This window comes from Lycorma delicatula, chromosome 4 (assembly GCF_047948215.1).
Source record: "Lycorma delicatula isolate Av1 chromosome 4, ASM4794821v1, whole genome shotgun sequence".
NCBI lineage: Eukaryota > Metazoa > Arthropoda > Insecta > Hemiptera > Fulgoridae > Lycorma > Lycorma delicatula.
In genome coordinates, this window is record NC_134458.1 from 176,058,200 (window position 1) to 176,083,025 (window position 24,826).

Genomic DNA, 24,826 nt, shown 5'->3' on the forward strand with positions numbered 1-24,826 from the left:
AGAAAGGGAGTACCATCTAAACATTGTATAGATGTTCAAGATGAAATACTTTAAAAGACAAAAGTTGTTAATATGTTGTTAAAAACATATTTTTTTACAGAAGTATTCTAGGGATTAAATTGTCACACTTTGTATCACATGTTGCCTCATTAGCTTCTCCTCTAACAACAATAAGATACATAGATTGATATAGCTAAAGAAGTTGTAGATTTTACCTTGGTAAACTGTAACATAGTTACAGTCTTAATCTCAAGTTTATGATAATAATCTTTTTTTTTCTAAAGGGAAAAATTAAGAGAAAATTAAACATGTTATAGCTTGAAGTATAATATAGAAAAAAAATAATAGTATTAAACATAAGAAATGAAACAAAACTTACCTTACACTTTAATTTTTATTAATATAAAAAAAAAAAAAACAGTTTTAAAGTTACCTTGAAGTACTTTCTATTTTAAAATACTAGTAAATAAAGAAATTTTGATAAATAATCACAATATAATTTATTTATTCTTATTACTCTCAAATTCTGAACTATTAAAAGAGCATTGAAGTTCTAGCTCTAATGAAACATTTGTGGACACTGAAATTTTTAAAATAGAATCTTGTTTTTTTTTCTAGACAGATGTTCTAGACGTTGTAATGTTGTTAATTTCTTATTTTTGTTCATTAGGACTTATATCATGATCAAAAATAAGAAAATCTTTTATTGATACTTACTTTTGAAATTGGTAAAACAGCTTGTATATCATCTTTATGTACTTCTAGTCGTACAGTAATCTTTCTTCTAGTGTCATCATCACGTTGAGGTCTTAGAGCATGATGTTGGCGTGAGTGATCAGAACCTTCAGTCACATAACGTACACTCCATACTAAACGACCTTCATCCCACAAATCACCGCCATCATCTAATACTTCGACTGACCATGTCAGTACTTCTTGTACTCTGTAAAGAAATAATTATTTAATATCAGGGGAATGACTGTTATTAAAAGAAATTATTATGTATGTATGTATGTATAAATATATATATATTAATACTGAGATCTGAATTTAAGAGAGCATTAAAAGATTTAAATGGCAGAAAGGCTCCTAGAATAGATGGAATACCTGTAGAATTACTGAGCAGTGCAGGTGAGGAAGCGATTGATAGATTATACAAACTGGTGTGTAATATTTATGAAAAAGGGGAATATCCGTCAGACTTCAAAAAAAGTGTTATAGTCATGATACCAAAGAAAGCAGGGCCAGATAAATGTGAAGAATACAGAACAATTAGTTTAACAAGTCATGCATCAAAAATCTTAACTAGAATTCTATACAGAAGAATTGAGAGGAGAGTGGAAGAAGTGTTAGGCCCAGATTAATAGTAGAAGGAAGATTAAAGAAAAACAAACCAACATACTTGGCGTTTACAGACCTAGAAAAGGCATTCGATAACGTAGACTGGAATAAAATGTTCAGCATTTTAAAAAGATTAGGGTTCAAATACAGAGATAGAGGAACAATTGCTAACATGTACAGGAACCAAACAGCAACAGTAATAATTGAAGAACATAAGAAAGAAGCCGTAATAAGAAAGGGAGTCCGACAAGGATGTTCCCGATCGCCGTTACTTTTTAATCTTTACATGGAACTAGCAGTTAATGATATTAAAGAACAATTTAGATTCGGAGTAACAGTACAAGGTGAAAAGATAAAGATGCTATGATTTGCTGATGATATAGTAATTCTAGCCGAGAGTAAAAAGGATTTAGAAGAAACAATGAACGGCATAGATGAAGTCCTACGCAAGAACTATCACATGAAAATAAACAAGAACAAAACAAAAGTAATGAAGTCTAGTAGAAATAACAAAGATGGACCACTGAATGTGAAAATAGGAGGAGAAAAGATTATGGAGGTAGAAGAATTTTGTTATTTGGGAAGTAGAATTACTAAAGATGGACGAAGCAGGAGCGATATAAAATGCCGAATAGCACAAGCTAAACGAGCCTTCAGTAAGAAATATAATTTGTTTACATCAAAAATTAATTTAAATGTCAGGAAAAGATTTTTGAAAGTGTATGTTTGGAGCGTCGCTTTATATGGAAGTGAAACTTGGACAATCGGAGTATCTGAGAAGAAAAGATTAGAAGCTTTTGAAATGCGGTGCTATAGGAGAATGTTAAAAATCAGATGGGTGGATAAAGTGACAAATGAAGAGGTATTGCGGCAAATAGATGAAGAAAGAAGCATTTGGAAAAATATAGTTAAAAGAAGAGACAGACTTATAGGCCACATACTAAGGCATCCTGGTAGTAGCTTTAATATTGGAAAGACAGGTAGAAGGAAAAAATTGTGTAGGCTGGCCACGTTTGGAATATGTAAAACAAATTGTTAGGGATGTAGGATGTAGAGGGTATACTGAAATGAAACAACTAGCACTAGATAGGGAATCTTGGAGAGCTGCATCAAACCAGTCAAATGACTGAAGACAAAAAAAAATATTAATAAATATCAAAATCACTTAATAAAGAAATAAGATATTTCATCAAATGAGAAACATTTTCAGGTACAGACCAGTTAAGTCTTGATTCCAGTTTATAACTTTCATTAAAAAATAGAAAACTGTTAGAATATTAATACAGTAATAATACCTAACTATGAAAAAGAAGACTGAAAATAAATGTAGTTAATATTTAAAATTTTCTTAATATTTTACCATTTAAAAAACTGATCTGTTTATAAATAAATAACTTGGTAAAATAATGATTTATTTAATTAAACCGCTAATTTCTTAAAATTTCTTAAATAAAGAGAAATTATAAACTGTTATTTCAGCTATTATTTAGTATGCCATCTAAGACAAGGGCCTCAAACCATAAAACTAAAAACTCTCAGTAAATGATCAGGATGGGCTGCAACTATCTAACTTTAAATACAGATATCAGTGGGCTTTCAAGTTTGTTATCATTAATGAAAAAATCTCGATTAACAATAACAATAAAATTTCTATTGGGACTTACTGAAAAATTTCTGGGTGTTTTGTTAGCTGACAAATTCTCTTGGAATGATCAAACTGATCTTTGTTATGATTGCTCAGTTTTATTTTTGTTAAACTTAAATTTTTTTTTGAAAAAAAATCGTTCAACCTGTACCATTTTAGTTTAAAGCACCTTAACAAAATTTAACCTTTTCATCGTTATTAAATACATTGTATGCTTATGTTTATTCCTGTCAGATGTACAGTATAATCTGATGATAATAGACAATTATTCAGAGGACTCCCTCAAAACAAGTTTTCAAGATATAAAAATGGGCTTACAGAACATTGACTTTCACCGTTAAGTAAGAACCAATATTTAAAAAAATTAAGGATGTTACCTTATCTTTGTTTATATATAAATGAATGAGCAATCTTTACTAAAAAAAATATTTTAAAATTAACAATAATATCCATCTCTACCAAATCAAATAACAGAACTGTTTTTTTGTGTAACTCAATCAATTAATCAATTCTTTGGTTAATAAAAGGGCTTTATTTGCAATTTTTAATAAATTACCAAACCATTTAAAAATATTTCCCTACAAATTTATTTAAAATACAGTAAAAAGACTTTTTTTTAATGAACAATATTAATCTGGCAAAATAATATTAATTAAAAAATGTTTAAAATTCTTCTCAACATATAATATAAATATTATCAACAGATAATTTTCATTTACATCTTTTGAATCAATATTTATTTTGTAGTTAATTTTTATATTTAGTATCTTCATATATTTATCTTAACACTGTTTCATGAATTTATATTTTATATAATAAAATAGACATCTAATTTTTATTTTAATAATTAATTGTGTTTTCTATGATGCTGCTCTAATCAAAGTTTTATCATGATTTTCCTTGATCCACCCAGACAAATACTGGGGCAGTTCTTTTTTTTGTTTGTGATATATCATACCTACCAATTCTGTCAGATCAATTCCATCTGAAGTGATCAGTATAATGTACCAATCAGAATAAAATATCTATGTAGTTTATGCATTTTCCCTTTCTTCATTTTTATTTGTTTTATTTTACATTAGAATTAACTACTGAATAATAATTTAATGCAAGTTATCATTACTAATTATAATTAATATAATAGCCTAAGAACCTAAAGACATCTTTCAATGAATGAGTTATATTTCATTGCTCAATTAAATTATTTATTTATTGATACTGATAATTAATGAAATAAGGTTAATGTTTAGTGATAATGTTTAAGTTATGTATACTGATAAAGATATATGAATTCCCATACTTTATTAGTAGATAATATTTAAATAAATGAATTTGTCTTAAGTAGTAACTATAATGAAAATATTCCCATTTTTAATAACTATTTTTTATTTTTTAAAGAAAAATGTTTATTGATACATTTTCCAATAAATTTATTTCCTCTAAAATTCTGAATTTAAAATATTAAGCATGTCTTTATGGAAATTTTGTCTACACTATACAGCTATTTTTATATAACCAGTTTTTATTTTGATCCTAGTGGCTAAACACTGAGAATGCTGTATTGTTTATTTGTTCGAGATGAGTTTTGTACAAGAGGAAGCCCAATGCGTAATATGATAAACTGTAAGTAACTAAGACACCTGTTATTCAGAAAATGATCAGTTAAATGTTTAGAAAGTGTTTAAAGCTAACTACTGTACAAATCCTTCAGTTGTAAAACTTATTAAAATCATAGATGGAAAAGTTTTTAGAAACTAGTTTGGTAAAGAGGAATAAAAGTACTGAAAGATTATCAGTTAGTGAAAAGTCAGTTATGTAGTTCAAGAAGTGCTTTACCAATCATCTGTTTAGTCAATGAGACAAACTTCATGGCAGTTAAAAGTTCCAAAGTCTACAGTGCATAAAGTGTTATCGAAAGATTTAAAGCTTCAGCCACATAAAGTTCAAATTTTGCATTAAATCAAACCAAATTATCATTGTAAATGTGAGGACTCTAACCTCATTTTGAACAAAACTGATGAGGATGACCAGTTTTTATATCTCATTTGTTTTAAAGGCGGGACAACATTTGGTGTTATGTATGTTTAGGGGTCAAATATGGTTAGGGAGAGTTATCAGGGATAGCCATAAACATGGTATTCAGTGAAGCTAATTACACTATAAGATAACTGGACCTTTCTTCTAGGAAAAAAAAACTCCAATGTGTTTTTACATGATAATTAATTATGTATTTCCCTAGTTGCAAGAGAGATAACCAAATGTCATCTTATGAAATACCTTGACAGTGGCCTGGTATCATTGGGGAAACTTTCACTCCAAGATTTCTAGATTGTCACACTCGCACGGGTTGGAAGATTCCTTGGCCTCTGAGTTCACCTGACATAAACCCAATGGATCTATTTTTCTAGGATTATGTTAATGACATTTGTTTATTCAACTAGAAATTTGGATAAATGCAGGAAAACCACATGTACAATCAAAAATGCAACATATTCTCTGTACTACTAGAGCATGCACATCAAGATTTATTAAAGTGAAAAGAAATTCAGATTTTATGGTATATCTCTGAAAAGATTGTGTTTAACTATTTTTTTTTTTAATAAAAAGTTTACAATACACTAAACTTCACTCATACTAAGTTCATCTGAAAATAATTATGAGATTTTAATTTTACATTCAGAGTAAAATGTATTAAATATAATTGAGTTATTAATTTTTACTTCCTTGTACAAAGTAAAGAAAGTATTGAGATCATGAAAAATTTCAGTTTATCCATTTTGACCATCCCTAAATCCATTTTGACTAGTTTTGGTATGACGTCTGTACATACCTATGTATCTAACTTGCATAACTCAAAAACGATACGATTAGCCATAGAATGTTGAAATTTTAGATTTAGGACTGCTGTAACATGTATGCAATCGACTGGACCAAAAGTGTCCAAAAAAGCTTGAAATTCAAAACATTTGGATTTTGGACTTTTTCTTAACTGCAGTAATAAGCCCTCATTGAGAGCTTTTCAATGATATATCATAAGTGTTACTTACTTTTGTTGGTTCCAGAGTTATAGCCAAATAAAATTTTAATTAATGAAATATTTGGTTCTTAAAAGGGGAAGGCATATCGGTTCGAATCCAACTTCATATTATATATTTTTTTAAATTTAAATATATTGATTATTAACCTCCAATTGTAAAAAAATAATTAACAATAAATAATAATTCAATAATAAAAAAAAAGAAATGAAAAAAATGAGAAGTTATTACTGAAACAAAATTTTATGAACTTTTAAATTTAATTCAAAAATTTTTACAGAGATTAATAATTATTGATAAATCAATACATTTAAATTAAAAAAAAAGGTAAAAAAAATATATGAATATGAAGTCATCAGATTCGAACTGATGTGTCCATGGTTATCGATCCGAAACGTTCTCACTTACACCACATAACTACTTGAGCAACGTAAAAAAAATTAATAAATAAACTAATATAAAATGCTGATACGGATACAAAAAAAAATGTGATGCAATGTGCATAATGTTTGTGCTGCACAATGAAACTGTAACTGTCCACTTTATTAAAGAATTGGAGGATCAAATCTCACTTTCAAATGAAATCAGTTTAAATGAAGTAATTTACTGGGCATGTAAGGGAGCCACCATGTGGTGTCCACATCAGATTTTTAAAATTAGAAAACAGTTTGGGGTAAGATGTTGACAAAAACCTCATAACATGGTGGTTTACATATAATAAAGATATTTTGGTGTAGCTCCACGTAAAAACATTAATTTAACCAAGAAAATGTTAATGGATTAGGTCAACTAGATTTAATAAATCAGTCCCGTAAGACACATAAGTTAAATGATACTTTATGTAGCTTTCCTATGTAAATAATTGCATTAATGTTTGTCCTAATTGGCTAATGACTGTACATACATAATACATTTCAGCAGCACTATGCAAACAGTGGAGACTGTTTTGATGGTGTACTGCTCATTGTTTCAAGAGAACAATGTGTAGAGTTAGTCTCCTGATAGAAATTAATATTCAGACTACAAAATTTAAATCAAGAAGATAATTAACAACGTTGATAACTAAACTTCTCTCATAAACATGCTTAAAAATATAAAATTAAACCTAACATATCTATCTTCTTTATAACAGTAAATTAGATATTTCTTTTGAAGTATTTCAAATATGCACAAACTGTTTTCAACCAATATGCAGGAGAACAAAGAAAATTCACATGTAAAAATAAGCAGTAGTTTTAAATAGCATAACTTGAGCAATGTTCTAAAGCAAGAAAAGCTTCTTTAACATAAAGTGCTGTAATAATAACAAACCTTCTGTATTCTGTTCTTTAATACAATTCAACCAACTATAGGCAAACAAGAAAAGACGAATGTAACTTCCGTCTTTGCTTGTCTTGTAATAATGTTAACACCTCTTCCTCCACAACTATACATGTTGAATGAGTTAACAAAGCTACTTATTCAAAACAAATTATTTACCACTACATATTTCAATACAGATAGTATGATAATTTTACAAAATAAAAACAATTTTAAAACATTTACAATTCAATTATTATAAACAAACAGTTTTATTTTGCAAGAACCAAGCACCGCAACTTCAGGATTTATTTATTTAAATTGAAATGTATTGTCTAAAATAAATATATATAATTACATAAAACTTACAATGATGCCAAAACATTTGGTGTTATTTATTCTTCCTGATTTTGGGATTTTACTGATATCTCAATGTGTTAAGTCACATAAAACTAAAGTTTTAAAAATATCTGTCAGGTTGCCCTATATCATACGTAAAAAAAAAACTATAAAATTCTGTCTTATTAAGATTTAAGATTAAGCTATTATATAGTTAGTCATTTTTTAAGGATCAGCCTAATATCTTGGTTGATATAAAAAAATGTTTCTAATCTTTATCTTGTAAAAGTTGTGTCATTATGAACTATGGAAAGCTAATCACGGAGTTCGTTAGAACTTGGTCGGTAAGAGGCGAGAGCTAAGTTACAGTTCTAGACATCACCTAACCTAACAATAAAATGGAAATGGGGAAAAATAAACAAATAAGCGTGAAAACATTATACTTCGGTTCAATTAATAAGTAATAAAGAATACTTTCAAAAAATACCTTGAATTTTGTTAGACAACGTTTTACATTCCATTTGATGAACCGAGGGACTCGAATATGCCATTTTATTCATTTTTTAATGTACCTTTACGAATCGCGCCACTACATAGCAGTACTTGATATTACTACATAGCGTTCAGAAACTTGATAATGTACTTGAAATAATAAAATTTAAAAGAAAATATACTACATATTAAATGTATATGTAAATGAAAGTACTGATTATGAAATATCTTTTTTAATTCCCATCACTTCTTATAAAAAAAATAAAAGCATTAGTTTACAAGAGATATAATAGTTTTATTAAAAAAGGAATAAATAAAACAGAAATAAATTCGATTGGTAAAATCGAACTTAACGATAAAAATCGATGGTTACACTTACAAAATAATAAGTGCATTACATCACGGATTTTCGATTCGTAAAGGTCGTTATAGTAGTTTTATTAAAAAAAGAAAAATATGGTATGAAGTGAATGATATTTCACTTTTCTTTTTTGGTGAACAAAAAAAATTGGGCATGAAATTTAATTTGCTTGTTCTAAGGCAACAAATTTTAGTAAAAAATCCATGATATCAATCAGTAATTCATAAAAAGAATAATCTAACAAAACGCGGTGATATCCAAAAATATTACACTGAAATTGTAAACCGTACACGGTAAGAGTCTCGCAGGTATCATTTCTCAAAAAACAAAAATTTCTGTAATATAAATAAAACTGTTTTTAACAAAACGATATTAATATCAAAAAAGGTAAGACACTACATTTCTATTATCAAAATCGGTTATTAATTTAGAATTTTCTTTAAAAAAATTACATGTTAAATAAATGTAATAGATATACAATAATAGATAATAAACAACTTAAGCGTTCCATATAAGAAAAAATAAAATTGTTACAAAACTCTTACCGGCCCGATTTCATTTATATGTAATACATATATGTATTACATATAATACATATATGTAATATATGTATATAATACACATATGTAATACATATATGTATCTATAAATGTGATCATTTATAGAAATAATACAATTATGATATTCGTTGTTCAATAAATGACTTACCGTATGGTTTACAATTTCATGGTAATTTTTTTGGATTACAACTTACTTCCTAAACTATAAGTTAAGTTAACATTATTTTAAAGTGATCTATAAAACAGGAAAGTACAAAATGTGCTATCTTAATTTTCATAACATTCTAGGTCAGTGTTTCTCAACCTTTTTTTATGGCAGACCGGTAAAATTATAGAAAAATATACAACACTGGCAGACCCTCGCTTAGATTTTTTGACGAGCAAAAAAAAACTTATATTTTTATTTTATTAGAAATTAAATATACATAACAATAATTAATATAATTTCTATCTGTAAAACAACAAAACAACATATAAGTGAAATTCAGAAAATAAATAGCATAAAATAAATGTAGGTTGTTAATTTAAAAATAGGAACTACAAACAAATCACACAAGAAACTAATTGTAAATAATGAAACTGAGAAATTTGTTGTTGCTCATTTTGCAAAATTGTTTCAATGTCGGGTTGTAAATTACTTAATTAAAAGTAAACCACTTCACTATAACACGTAGTCGACTGCGTAAAGTAAAGAATGTAACTGTAAATTTAGTGTTTTCAATAAACTGAATATGCACATAGTTAAGTCATAAAACAAAGGTACCGTCAAAGCCGCACTCTTTAGGGTGGTGTTGTTTGATATCTTCTGCTACTAGACTTCATGCGTCGCAGGGTAGTTTATTGTTGCCGATTGTGCAAAGAATACAATGTATTCAATAAATTAAACATGCACTAGTACATTCACCAATATATATACAAAACATTATTAAATAATTATTATAAATTTTGTATTACCGTTACATGAATTTTTTTAATATTCATTTTTTTCTATTTTTAAAGTATAATTTTTTTTTGCGGGCGAATTTATTCAAGGACCGTTAGTATTATCTCGCGAACCAGTAGTTGAAAAACACTGTTCTATGTGTTATTTTTATTAAAGAATAGTAAAATGTCCAAGTTAAAGAGCTGCTTCAAGATTACGGATAAAACTACGTCAATTTAATGTTGACGGTCTTATTCATCTAAATTTTTATTCGAAATTAAGTAATTTTATTGCAATAAAAGTTGGCCTCCATGGCAGACTGGTTACAGTTTTGTTTTTCATCCATACGACTCTGGGTTCAATTCACAATCTTTTCATGCACCACAAAATTTATTTTATTTCCCATAATATATATATATATATATATATATATATATAAGTGGTGTGACCAAAAAGTATCCAACCTTGACTCATAAAAACAAAAACAATTAACCAATTTAGTTCAAGGAAACAAACCTGTTTGTTCCCTTTAAAGCAGGCCCCTTCTGTTGTAACACACTTATCCCAACAATGATTTCATTGCCATTGTTGAGATAAGTATTTCTCAAAGCTATTTTTAACCAGCACCATAGCCCTCTTACCACATTTCTTTTGATTTCTTCTCTGTCTTCAAATCTCTTTCCCTTAAGTGGAATTTTAAGCTTAAAAAAGAACCAAAAATCAGATTGATCCATGTCAGGTAAATAAGGAGCCTGAAGTCGTTCAATCCCATGTTTTGCCAAGAATTTCTGGATAAGTGGTGATGCATGACTGGAACTTTGTTGGGATGAATTTTCTAATAGCCATTTTCCTAAAGCTGTGGTTTCTTGCGTCAAACAAAAGTATGAACAGTTACGCATTACTCTTTATTGACAACTTATCCTTGAGGAGCATACTCATGATGAACCGTGTCTTGATATTAAAAAAAAACTGTTAGCATGGAATTCACATTACTTTATAATTGCTTGGCTTTCTTTTACTATTGAGAATTTGGAGTTTTCCAATGGAATAACTGTGCCTTTGTCTCAGGGTCACAGCCACAGGACTCATGTTTCAGCTCTAGTTATTATTTTTTTTTTTTTTTAAAAACCGGATCACTATTTAGCATATTTCAGCATACCTTTGCAACTTTTCATTGATTTTCCTTTTTTTCATGACTGAGAAGTTTGGACAAATTTCCTACAAAAAGAGAGTGGGGAAAAGTTGTGGGATGCAGCTACATGCCATATCTTTGCAATATAGTTTTTAAAGTTTTTTTAAGTGATATATTTTTAAAATTCCTAAAAAAGTATAAATATTTAAATTATAAATATGCAATTTATTTAGTTTTATATATATATAATATTACATTAAATTACACACAGTTAAAATTATTCACATTCACATGTTGCAGAAGGTGTTTGCAGAATTAAGGAACTGATTTATGGCATCAAAATAAACAGAAAAGTTCTGCCTATCCCTTTTTACTTTCCCCTCTGTCCAACATTTTGTTTTTTCAGTCGATTGATAACTAGCTGGGTTAAAGTTGAACTTGTTAAACAAAAATTACGCAATCTGACAATTTTGTGCTGTTCTGTAATTATTAGCAGTAGAAATTGTTATTATTAATTATTTTTAATTCAATTGATGAATCAAGTGATAACAGGCATAAAATTGTTTAACTTATTTTGGCCATACTTCAGCTGGTTGTCAACAGATTTGAATAAATGAGGGTGTTACTTTATTCAGAATAAAAAGCCGAACATTTTATTTAATCAAAGCATAATTCTATAAATCTAATATTTATGGAAGCGAACAAGGATTAAAGCAATTCAATTAATGTTTACTAATTAATTATTAATGATTAACAAATTTTAATAACTGCCACTTTGAAATTTTTAAATCTATTTATTTTGTAGATATTTTTGGGCACACCAGACTACATTATGATACCTCCATCTGTTCTTAATATATAGCTTTTTAATGAAAAAAAAATTATGAACAGAGGAAAAGTAAAGCTATAGAAGGTATTTGACCACATAACTGTTTTTCTTCATTTTGATGTCCTGTTAATTTGCTTAAGTTTGGACAACACCTCCTAGGCACCTTACATTTTACATATAGTTTTACATATTCAGTATTAAAATAAATAAATAATAATAATAAAGTCATTTATTAATTTTTTATATGTTAATTTTTGTCTTTATTATATTTACAATTGGACTGAATGTTTTGTAAACCATATTGGTACAATATATAGAATTTTATATTTTGAATTTTTATATTTTATAAAGTGGATGGAAATTTATTCAACAAAGGATGATTCTGTTTTTGATATATGTGTTATTATCAATAAATTCCTTAATAACAGCAAAAAAATAATTACTCTTGAAAAAAAAAATTCTTAAAAAAAGTGTCCATGTGAAAAATGATGAGTATAATACAATCAAAAGTTATTTAAAAAATAAAACAAAAATTACAACGTTAGCTATTTTAAATAAAGATCATCAATCACTATCACTCAGTCATTTTTCAATAATCTTTGTCTCGCCTAATAATATCACAACACAGAAGACTAAGTTGTGATGAAAAATGTTTATAACCCTAAAAAAATATAGCCATCAGCATGAAGACAACATGTTACACTTTTACAAATATAACTTAATGAATGTAAAAAGAGGGTAATTATTTTTTAAATTCATTGTAGAAGGAGAGGCCTCAGTTTTCTTTGAAACTAAACTTCAGAGAACTAGTTTGGTAGTATGTTGACTGCAAATTCTGCAACTGATTTAAATCTAATTTAAACTCATTTCCTTTTTGTATATCTTATAATTAATAATAAAATGTAAACAATAATAAAATATTACCTGGGTGGATTTAAATTATCGGTATTTTGTCGTCTGAATGCAGTCACAGTAGCCACTGTATGTTTTGGATTGACATCAACACTCATATTCCATGCTTCTGGAGCACTGCATTCAGCACCCAATAATTTTAAGCCACTCTTAACTCTTGCCCTGACAAAAACAATAAATAGAAAATATTAGTAATAATAATAATAATATTTCAAGTTTATTTTAAATAGATTGATATAAAAATAAATCAAATTTTGTAGTTGTATAATGACAAAAATTTAAGGGCACAATTTTTATCTATGCACAAATAAATCTTCTGCATAGTTAAACTGTAAACATTCACTGATACTTTCATACATCTCAGAAAAGATGATGAACCATTTACTTTACAGTCTGATGATCCTGTAATATCTGAATCCAGATAGTATTATCCTGAAAGGTGAAGGATGAGAGTTAAGGTAAAACATCAATTCCAAAGCCACATTTAACAAACCAATTTCACCGCAGTTAAAGAATGATGGATACAGTTTTTACTTCCTGGAAAAAAAAAGATTTTCTTCCTGACTGTTGAATATTTACAGAAAGGGCACTCCTCCAAATTATACATTAATCAATAATAAATATCAATAAAAATTATAAATTTAATAGTAAAAACTACATCTTCTATGTATACTGAACTATCAATTTGCGAGATTATCAGTTTATTGAATCTAAAGTAGAAATTGTTCTTGTAGATGGGTAGTGAGTGTATGCAGTTTCCAGTTATCAGTCTTTATAGCTTTGATGTAAAGCACCTGCATACAAAAGGCTAACAGAATGATTTTCTGATCACAATCAATGATCAATTTAGCCAGTCCAAACACTGAAGAAACAGAGTGTGTCATTAACAGACCTAAATTTCAATTGACTTAGTATGCAGGTATGTGCTAGTATCTTAGGTTTACTTAAGAAGAAAACAGGAAATTCCTCATTTCATACCTCACCTATCCTAGAAAAACTGACATAGCGTGCTTGTTATACTTTATAATGGATTTTAAATTTGGATTTACTTTTATTTTTTTTATTTATAATCATTATCTCAGAAGTGTTTTGAGGTATATTTTAATGATGAAGATGAGTTAAATCAGTAAGAAGAAAAACACCAAAACCTGTTAGGAATCAAACAGAATACCAACAGATCAAGAAACCAGCATGCTAACTCATAGGCAAGTATAGGCAGGTTGCACCACCAATATTCAAGCTTATATTTTGCTGCAGATCTGAGACCAGCAACACCGCTTATTCTACTATTCTTTTAGAAAAATATTAGGTCAGTTGAGCAAGACTGTATAAGTTAATTTTTTTACTTATTCATATTTTTTTTCTATAAATTAATTACTTTATTTACTAGTAAGTTTTTCTGAAATTTTAATTATTTTACTCATTTTATTAAAATGAGATTATTAAAAAAAGACATTTACCTGAAACAAATGGAAACAACCCCATGTACAAGCAAGACAATGAATGATTACATTACACAGTTTAATAATAATAACATTTACAATATTGTTAATAGATTCCAATGTTTGTTAGGTCATGTATTTTTAATAGGTGATCATCTGTTATTAATATACTTAGATAAATTATTTTACTTTTTGTAAAGTCTATGTAATAAAATTAGATTTTCGGAAGATTACTTTTAAATTATTTCACTGTAATTTCTTTTCACTGAATGATAAATTTTTTTTAAGTAGCGTTCAGAAACATGGTTTACATGATTTTTCAATACTTCATTGATAATAATTTTATAATTATATTAATTTAGACAAAATAATATAATACCTGTTCCAAATAAAACTGTGCACTAATGATAGAATGAAAAATAAGAATATGTTTAAAAAAAGATAGAAATACGAATAATGAATTTTTATTTACAGGATATGCTCAATATAATCATCACTTGCCTCCAGGCATGCCTGAACATGTTTCAATGTGTTGGAATATACACGTTGAAGCTTCAAAGGAATGTTTATACTATTTTTCATTTCATCCAGGGTATGAGGATTGTTGTTGTAAATAGATCCTTTCATTGTCCCAATAAATAAAAATTTTTAGGTGTAAGATACAGAGATCTCAGTGGCTAGATGTGCTTTGTGATCTGAAAACTTCATAAAGTAAATTTAGCAAAACATTAACTGTGTGTGCCGTTGTTCATCTCACTTGAAGTTTACTCCAGCAATTTCTTCAAAATTTAGTTGATCAATGAGAGGATAAATGTTTCAGTTCAACAACTTTCTGAGTTCTGGAAAAAGGCTGAATGATTACCCACTGATGTGATATAGCACACCCAACTCAATTTTTTATGTAATGGTTGTTCCATAATCTCATGAGGATTATATTCACAGACCATACTCAAAATGTGAAAGCTGTAAACAAAGTCACAGTTAGTTTCACTACCGACAATATCAAAAAACAAGTGAAATCATATTTTATTGGTATATTTAATATATACCAACATGTTCATTGGTACTAAAACTGAAATTATGAATATTATTTAAGTTAAGTGGTATACAAAACCAGTTTATTAAATATTGTTAGAAATTTCAATGTTACTTCATAGTTTACAATCTCCATTACTATTTCTTTTTTACTTTTTAGTGCAGGATATTTTGTCTCTTATTTATTTTACTTCCTACTGAGTTAAGGCAGTGTACACAATTGCATAGTTCACTACAAAAAGATTTACATGACTTTTTTACTTTATATTATTTCTTTCAGTCAGCCTTTCTCATGTTTGAGGCATGTAAACATAACAGAAACAAGGTAAAATAATCAAGAGCTTTTTCTGATGGTAATGATATTCACGTCACAGCCAGGTCCTGTGGTGAACAAAGTGAAAATGTCATTCATGTAGGTTATGTAATTTATTCTTAGATGATGTGTCTGAGAATTTTTGGCTCAGTAAAGAAAATAAAGGTATACACTTCATCCCTTATCTTCTCTACCAAGTTTGGCATGGACATTTTTTAATTACTATGTCATAATTGGGAGTGACTTGCGACTTATATCACAAGGTCACTTACAGTTATTTAGAGTTAATGCATATAATCTGTGTATTATTTTTATTTATTTTTTTTTTTTGTTTTTATGCTACTTTTTACAAGTTATGTTATTTTGTGGGTGTCCAGGAATAATTTGAGATATAAATGAAAATAATTCCATTTATAAATTGATATGATTGTATTCAGATCAAACCTTTAATCAGTTATTGAGCCAATAAAAAAATTAAACTGTAATAAATATTAAATACACAGGTGTAAAACATAAATAAATGTACGATTACTAGTTGTAATTTACAATCATTATTATTAATTCATTTATTTTATTTATTTACTTTCTCAACTATAAGCTGACACTCGATTGCAGCTACCATTCTCTAACTGTTCTGATGAACAGAAATGATTTATATACTGCATATCATTTATACATTATTTTATCATTAAAATTTTAATTTTATTTCATGCTATAAATACTACAATAATTATAAAAAAGGATAAGGGATCAAAAGATGTTCTATTGTCTGTGACTATCATAGATTTATAAATACACACTGACAATATACTAATTCCTTTAACTTAAACATATTCAAATGGTTAAAGACTTAATCAATTCTGTACTAATGAACAAATATAATACAGATCTGATACGATACATGTTATATCTTTATTAATAAATTTGATGATTAATAATTACTCAAATAGTATCCTTTTTTAATGAAGGTAAAAAATGGAGTAACACAACCAAATCACCTTTATTTTAACTTGTGCAATTCCATTTCATTACTACAATTTGTCTTTAAAAAAATTTGAGAAGTATTCTTCTGACTACTTTTAACTAATATAAAAAAGAAATTCTAAAAATATGCTCTAATAACTAACCTTTTTTCATAATTCTCACCTGACAGTATTTTTCAATGAACAATTTTCCAGTTTTTAGTAATTTTTCAAGTAATACAGTTAGGAATGGGATATTCTTGTAGGTAATTAATTCACCATGTAAGCTTGAAATATTGGTCTGAGAATATGTAGAATATAAAAAATGTTAGCTGACTGGGATATTGAATCGAAAACCTTCCAGACAAAATGCTGAAACACTTATCATTCTGCCATGGAGGTCAGTGAATTTTTTTTAAAATTAAAAACAAACTCGTTTGCTCATTCTGAAAACTGAATGATAAAATGAGTATAGTAATTTTAAAAAATCCATTAATTCATCGCAAATTAAATTATATTTGTAAATAACAACGTATATTTCACACCAGTTCAGAATATGTACAGTAGTTTTTGCAAAAAAAAATGTAATTCCTTTTCTTACAAACAGCGCTCTATAAATAGCAGTAACTGACAATAGTTGTTTTAAGAGAATTTTTATTTTAAATGGTATAATATCCTTGTCATAAGTATGAATTATTTTAATTACTAAATCACTTTCTTATTTAGTTGATCAATGATACATAGTTCTTTTTTATTAAAAAAATAACCTTTGCTAACTGAAGTAAATAAATCTTTTAATTTGATTGATGCATAATGATACATTATTTACATCAGTTCAGGATTGTGTAGATATGGTTCTCCACAAAAAAAAAGGAATTTTCTGGTTTGATCAAGGGAAACTGCGGTAATTAGAAATAATCACGGTTAAGTAGCAACTAGTAACTAAGATAGTAACTACAGTGTGTTCGGAAAGATGCTGTGCACTGGAATTATGGAAGTGTAATGGCAAAACTTTCATAATTATTAATCTGTATTTTTATTTCATTATTTTATAGAAATGGACATTACATTAACTGAGATAGTTTATAAAAAGTGTTGAAATTCACTTCCTCCAACATCAATTCAACACTTCACATATTTCAAACACTAAAACCAGTTGATGTACTGGAATGTCTTTTACATATGATGTTATTGTGGTTTTTAGTTGTGCATTTAGTTGTGTGTAGTCTCTTGAGATACACTTTGTTTTGTGGCAACTTATAGAAAATATTCTGAGGGAGTCAGATTGGGTGATTGTGCAGGCCACAAACCTCTTGAAATGATTTGTTCACCAAAGACATTTCATAAAAAAGTCATTGAACTGTTAGCTGTGTGTGCTGTGGCACCATCTTGTTGGAACCAACCGTGACTGATTTTCACTTCTGTTGACTGACTAATAAAGTTTGTTAAAACAGCACAATAATGATCACTATTAACTGTATTTTCAAAAACATTGGACCCACAATGTGTGTTCTAGTCACATCGACCCAGACTCCAATGTTCGCTTCTAGTAAAGATTGTTCATGTAATTCATGGGGTTAGTTATAGATCATAGTTGTGTATTTTATGAATTAATATACCCTTCCAGATGAAACCATGCTTCATCTATAAAAAATGTAGTGTCGAAGATACCTATGAAATTTTGGTCCATAAAATGTTTAAACCATTGACAATAATTTAAACTTTTGGCATGATCTGTAGGTTTCAGTTCTTGAACATACATTACTTTATAGGGGAAAAGTTAAGTTCTTTTCTTACAACTTTAATCTATTGGTGCAGTAGCAAATCTAATATGTTGCTGCTGTGCTAACTTATGTATTGACTTAGATGGATTTTTGGCCATAGTATCCAAAATATCAAGCAGTTCATCTAGTTTAGGTGGTCTTACACTTCAATTAAAAGCGTCTTCAACAGAGCCTGTTGTCTGAAATTTCTCAATAAGAGTTCAAACTGCATTGCTGTGAGAAACAGAACTATTTGGAATCTTTTCAGAAAACCTTTGCTTCACTAAATCAACATACTTGTCACCTTCATGAAAGATGTGTTCAATGAGAAAAATGCATTCCTCTACTGAAAAAACATTACGTTTCTCACAACGATTGGTTCTGACAAACAAAACAAAGCAAAGCATGTTCAGTCACAACTCAACAACTGACATGTTGGTTTATTACTGAGCAACACCCAATGAACCTACATGGCAACCAAGCTAATGCCGCAATAACAGAAAGTACTTCATAATTCTAAATTACACAGCACAGCAATTTTCCAAACACGCTGTAGTAACCATGATAGCTATTACTTGAAAAACACAAATATTTGGAAAATTATTGAACCAAAAACACTTAAATTGGGTGAGGATAATGAAAAAAGATTTACTATTTAGGGAGCTAAAAAAAAGAGGATTGTTTTGAACAACATTTTAATAATGAAATGAAATGATTGCTACCCTCAATACACCAATAAAAAAAAATCCTATTAATAGAGGGGGAGTCAAAATCTAAGAAGAATTAGTACTATTTTTTTTTTAATGATTATTTCTTAAATCAGTATTGTACATTTAAAAAAAATTGTTTATTTCACTACCCATACACATGTTCCAAGTATTATTTTTTACTAAATGCATGGATTTTGATAGTTTTTTGTTTATGGAGTAAGTTCCTCTGGTAATCTCATAGTTTCTTCAGAGATATCTTCAAAAGGGAAACTAAAAAAAAAATTTTAATAAAAGATTTCATGGTATAAATAAAAAATATGAAGTTATTATTTATCTGTTAGTTACTACAGCTTAGAATCTCAATTTTACAGCATGCTAATATATAACTTGGTGTCACTTTGATATTAAAAATATTTTTGGTAAAAAAAATAGGAACTTGTAAGAAAGCTGTGATAATATGCCCTAAATAAAAGATATAGACTTAAATATGATTTAAAAAATCTCTATTAACAATATATTTTAATGAATGAATGTGTGTATAAAATTAAAATACAAAATAAAAGATAATCTTACATTTAAAAAGCCCTTAACTCACATTCAGCAGTAGTCACTGAATGTTTTATGAAGCATTCCTTTTCTTATTGTAATAATATGAGAGTTTCTCACCTAATGAATTTCTTGTGTATGACTTTTTTCATATGGACATGGTTTTTGTGTGCCTACCCATATTATAATTAAGAATAAATTAAAAAATTAAATAGCTATTTTTTTGCCATTGCTCAGTTGACTGTTTTAACGATATTATCCATTTTTCTTTTTATTTTGTAGTAATATTTTAAATTCAACATATTTGCTACACGCTACATAATCAATTATTCATTTTATATAATTTATTCTTTATCTACTTATATGTTTTTATCAAGTACACATCTCTGTATTATCAGGTTAACTAGACACATCTTGATAATGTAGATTTGACTCTCATTCAGTGGACTTATTTACACTTCAATTTCATGACTATAAAGCAACTGCATCTTCTGAGTAAAATTAAATATTTTTATAATTATAGTAATGAATTTCAATTACCATACGATTGTATTTATAATGTAAAGAAGAACAATTACAATAATTTCAGACACCACAGAACTATCTAATTTCACAACTGTTAGAAGACAGCTTATCTATAAATTGAATTTTTATAAATTCCTTCCACTTTAACTTAAATTTTTATAGTAAAAATAATTTTAAATCCATTATCACTGACTGGTTTAAGGAAAACCTTTTTTTCAACTTGATTTCATATGAACTCTCTTATATCATAATTTCTCTTGTTTATATTCTATAATTTTTGTATTCTATAATTAATTATTTTAATCTATTGTTATAATTAATATTATCGTAATTTTAAGCTAGTAAAATTTTTAAACTATCTCTGATTAAAAAATTTAAATATGACGATGATTGCAATGAACAAGTTTTTCTTTTGTTAGTTGCTCTGTTATCTGTTTTGTAACCTTTTGTAGTTTAATGATCTTTTGATTTATAATTATGTAACGATTCTGTCTATTAATCATTATTATGGTAAATAATTATCTGAATACCTAATGTATAACCCATGAGCCTAGTTTGTCTTTAAAAAACTTTTCCACAAATTTCTGTTCTCTCTTATTTTTCATAAGATCTTTTTACTAAAACTTTATCAACCCACCTGACACATTCAACAACATTCTGTAACAGCACATTTCATTTTGTCTCCCACTAAAGGTTTTGTCTTATACGCCTACTATTACTACATTACTAGAAATATGTTTATGTACGAAGATTTTAAGTCCACTGAAATACAAATTATATTACTACCCTACAAATGTCACCTTTATTCTGATCAACACAAGAACTAGGTTAAATAGAGCACATCACTACTATCAGAGAAAATAAATTTGATTGGTACCCTTCATACATCTGATGCTTTGCATGGATCACAACCGTAAGAAAGATCGGGACATGTAATACAAACTAACAAATTATTGTGCCCTTCTGTTGTAAGTCAATGCATTGTTTGCACTGGCTCATCACAGTAGGAGCAAAAATAAATGTATAAAAAAATAATGCTGCACTGAAAAGCAAAATCATTTTTTGGAATAGTATTCTAAAAGTTACTGGGTGTTAAGTAGGAACAAAATACCAAGAAGCACTGAAAAACATGTTAATCAATAAAATGATTACCACTGATCACCGGTTAAAAACCCACTTAAGATGATAATTTATAACACTTAAAAAAGATTTCAATTCTTATTTGCAGTAAATAAGTCAAAGTAGTCAATTTCAACTATTGAAATTGATTCAAAATTTAAAATGTTCCAGAAAATTTTTCAACAAATTTAAAAAATAATGAGTTTTTAATTTTAGGCCTTTCTTTAAATTGGTTTTATTTTATTATATTTTACTGATTTAAGAAATCGAACAAGAAAGTATTTTTTATATCTTTATTTAGAAAATAAATAAAGTTATAAGGGTAAAATGACTTTTAGGTTGTTTCACTGATGAAGGAATTAATTTTTAGTTCTATACAAACAGCCAAGATGTCCTTTGCAGGAAACAATTGCATTTTGTTATTACTATCATTATTTTTCGATTCAATTCTTTGGTATAAGTTGTACCTTTTTCTTCAATTCTCACTAGACAAGTTTAAAATCTTTACAGAACTCTTTATAACTTTTTAGATTTTCCTCCAGTTGAAATCTACACGTTCTGCCTGAAAATTATTTTTACCAACTTTCCCTTTTACTGTCAACTTCACATGTATGATATTAATGTAAGTAGTTAACAAATCTCATGGTTATATCTGTTGTTTTATCACACTAAAAAACAAATAGTTTTAGAAAAGTTCAGACAGTATAATGAATTTATTTGTGTCTTAGAATCTTACAAGCTCTTATATTAACATTTTGTCAAAAATTTTCCTCTCTTCTTAATTTTTTCTTCTTTTATTATTAATTTTTTTGCATCAGTTAATTAAGTGGTGCTAATTCTTTTCTTCATTCCTTTTTGTTTGTTAATCTTAATTACCACACTGTACATTCTTAATTATTTGTTTTGTATATATCAATATTCCAATCTTTGTCTTCCTTCACAGTTTCTACCTCCTACACATCCTTCTACTATAAGTAAATTAAATCTAGATGTTTAAATACATGACCTACCAATCTAAGTAGTTGAGTAATAGACTAATTTTTAAATAATAACTTAGCCTCAGAAGAAAACTTCTGCCTTAAATCTCTCTTTTCTTACTATCTTCATTTCCAAATTCACATGTATATGGAACTTAAAAAATGGTTATTAGATATGCATAATAACTTTTTAGATTAGACTTTCATAATAACTTTTTTAGATTGCACAATAACTTGTGATAAAAACTTGGATCATCACTTTGAGTTGAAATCCAAAAGTAAGAATATGGAACAAAAACATCTCAGTTTATACACCATGAAAAAATGTAAAACCTACATCACACCCGGTAAAATGTGGCCAACATTTTTTTGGACTATAAAGGCCTAATTCATTGTGATTATTTGGAAGAACAATAAACAAACAACAACGGGCATTACTGGGACATGATAGAAAATAAAGATAGACTTGCAATAAGGAGGAAATATCATGGGTCTCTCTCAAAAGGCATAATTCTTCTGCATTACAATGTCCGATCCCATACCGCTCTAAAGATAAAGAAGCTACACAGAGTAGTTGTGGCATCTATCTTACAGCCTTGATCTTGATCCATATTATTTATGTTTTTGTTTGGTGCTCTCAAAGAGTTTTTATGTGAGATGAATCAGCAACAATAATCGTGTCAAAGATGCAATAAAAGAATGTCTCAGATATCATGGTGAACAATTTTTACAGTTTAAGTAATCCTAAAAACTGCTGTTTTTATAATTATCTGTATATATTTTAAAGATTTAACACAAATAAAGAGCTGTGATAACTATTGATATCAATTAGTAAACCGATAACATTCCTAAACCATTAACAAACATTTAACTTAAAAAATCTAAACTTAGATGGTCATTTTGATTGTTTTATAATCATCATCAGCAGGCACTGTAGGAAATGTGTATATATATATATATATATGATAAGTAATATATGATATAAAGATAAATAATATATATTACTTTCCCAGCGAATATAGCTTGAATAACTATTAAAATATATATTAACGGGGAAAGTATGGTGATCATGTTAAAAATTGAGGTATCAACTTTTTTGCAAATCTTTACGTTTTACGGTCCAGCTAGTTCATCTAGACCAAAAAACATGTATGTATATATGTCAGACTGCTTTTGGCCTTATATCTCATGATTGACCAAACAGATATTTTTAAACTTTACCTCAAATATTTTTATGTATGGATCACATTAATCTTTTTTAAATTCGTTAAATGGGCAGGGGATATCATGAAAAAACCAATTTTGACTTTCTTCAGAGGCATTTTAGAGAAAATTTTTAATTAAGTAAATTTTTTACCTACCATGCATTTATAAATAACCTAAAAATTCTTCAAAAAATTAATCGCCACCTCTTAAAATTGAAAAATTTGTTTTTTGTTCATTAGCTCTATCTTTCTTCTGTTTAAATATTTTTCAAAGATTTGTTGAAAATTTATACTTCATACATATAGAGCTATCAAGAAATGTCTACAATTTTTTAAAATTATATACCCCAGACCTAAAATGTACAAAAAAATTTGCAATGAAAAAGCTGTACAATATTTGACTGATTTTCCCAGTTACGCCAACCAAGTCATGCAATACTTTTCCAGCTTTTTATTTTGCAATTGAAAGTGATCAATTGGAAAATGTTGAAGAACATTTTTGATCATCAATATATAAAGTCGTTGGTAAATAGTACTCTTAATTTACTTTTTTCCTAAGTTAAACACTCAGTCTTTTGCACCTATTATCATTCGTTCTCAGATATAGATATAATTCTTTAATTAGTCTTCTACTTTTTCAATCTACTCTTTGAGTTTTTACTATTTCCATTAAGAAATCCATTTGATCATATTTATAAAACATGAACTTATCTTTTTACTTTTTTCTATATATCTCTCACCAATAGTTGGTGTTCAATTTGGACAGAGTTGACCAGTTTGGTTCGTTGTGGTCTTACCTTTCTGAATCCATACTGTTCTTTTGTAACTAACAACCTCCATTTTTTTCCTTTACTTGATTGTCTGTTAAAAGTTTTCAGAAAAAGCTTTTAATGGCAATTCTAATATATTTTGACCAGATCATCCTAGTTCATACCTTTACAAAATTCTATAAAGATTTATCTCCCTCACCTATTCATTTTGAATTCATTAAATTATATTTTTTTTTAAATTAAAAATTCATAAAATTTACATAATATTTTATTTTAATTTATAAAATGATAAAAAATATATTTTCCCATTTAATATGCACAAACCAGTAACGATTTAATCAATGGCTCATAGATAAATTATTTAGTTCAATATACTACGCAATTATGAGGTTGAGTAATGGCTTTCTAAAAGATTAAATTGAACCCTTTTCTGGTATGATACTTTTTTATTTATCTTTTATAATTAATTCATTTCATAACCTTGAAGTTTATGATGTGGGTATACAAAAAAAATTAGTTTACTTATAGTATATATTTGAAGTGGTTGATTCAAAATTGTTGATCAGTAATTTACTGATCCAGTTCCATAGAG

The 24,826-nt window shown here is 27.7% G+C and overlaps 1 protein-coding gene across 1 annotated transcript in view; it reads right to left on the reverse strand.

Moving 5' to 3' along the window:
- dtn (transmembrane protein 132C dtn) overlaps window positions 1-24,826 on the reverse strand; it is a 452,990-nt gene that overhangs the window by 45,930 nt on the left and 382,234 nt on the right. The window contains exons 4-5 of the mRNA XM_075364725.1: window positions 12,880-13,029; window positions 718-943 (exon numbers count right to left, since the gene is read on the reverse strand). Of these exons, the coding sequence (XP_075220840.1) occupies window positions 718-943; window positions 12,880-13,029 (376 nt within the window). The remainder of the gene's footprint in view (window positions 1-717; window positions 944-12,879; window positions 13,030-24,826) is intronic.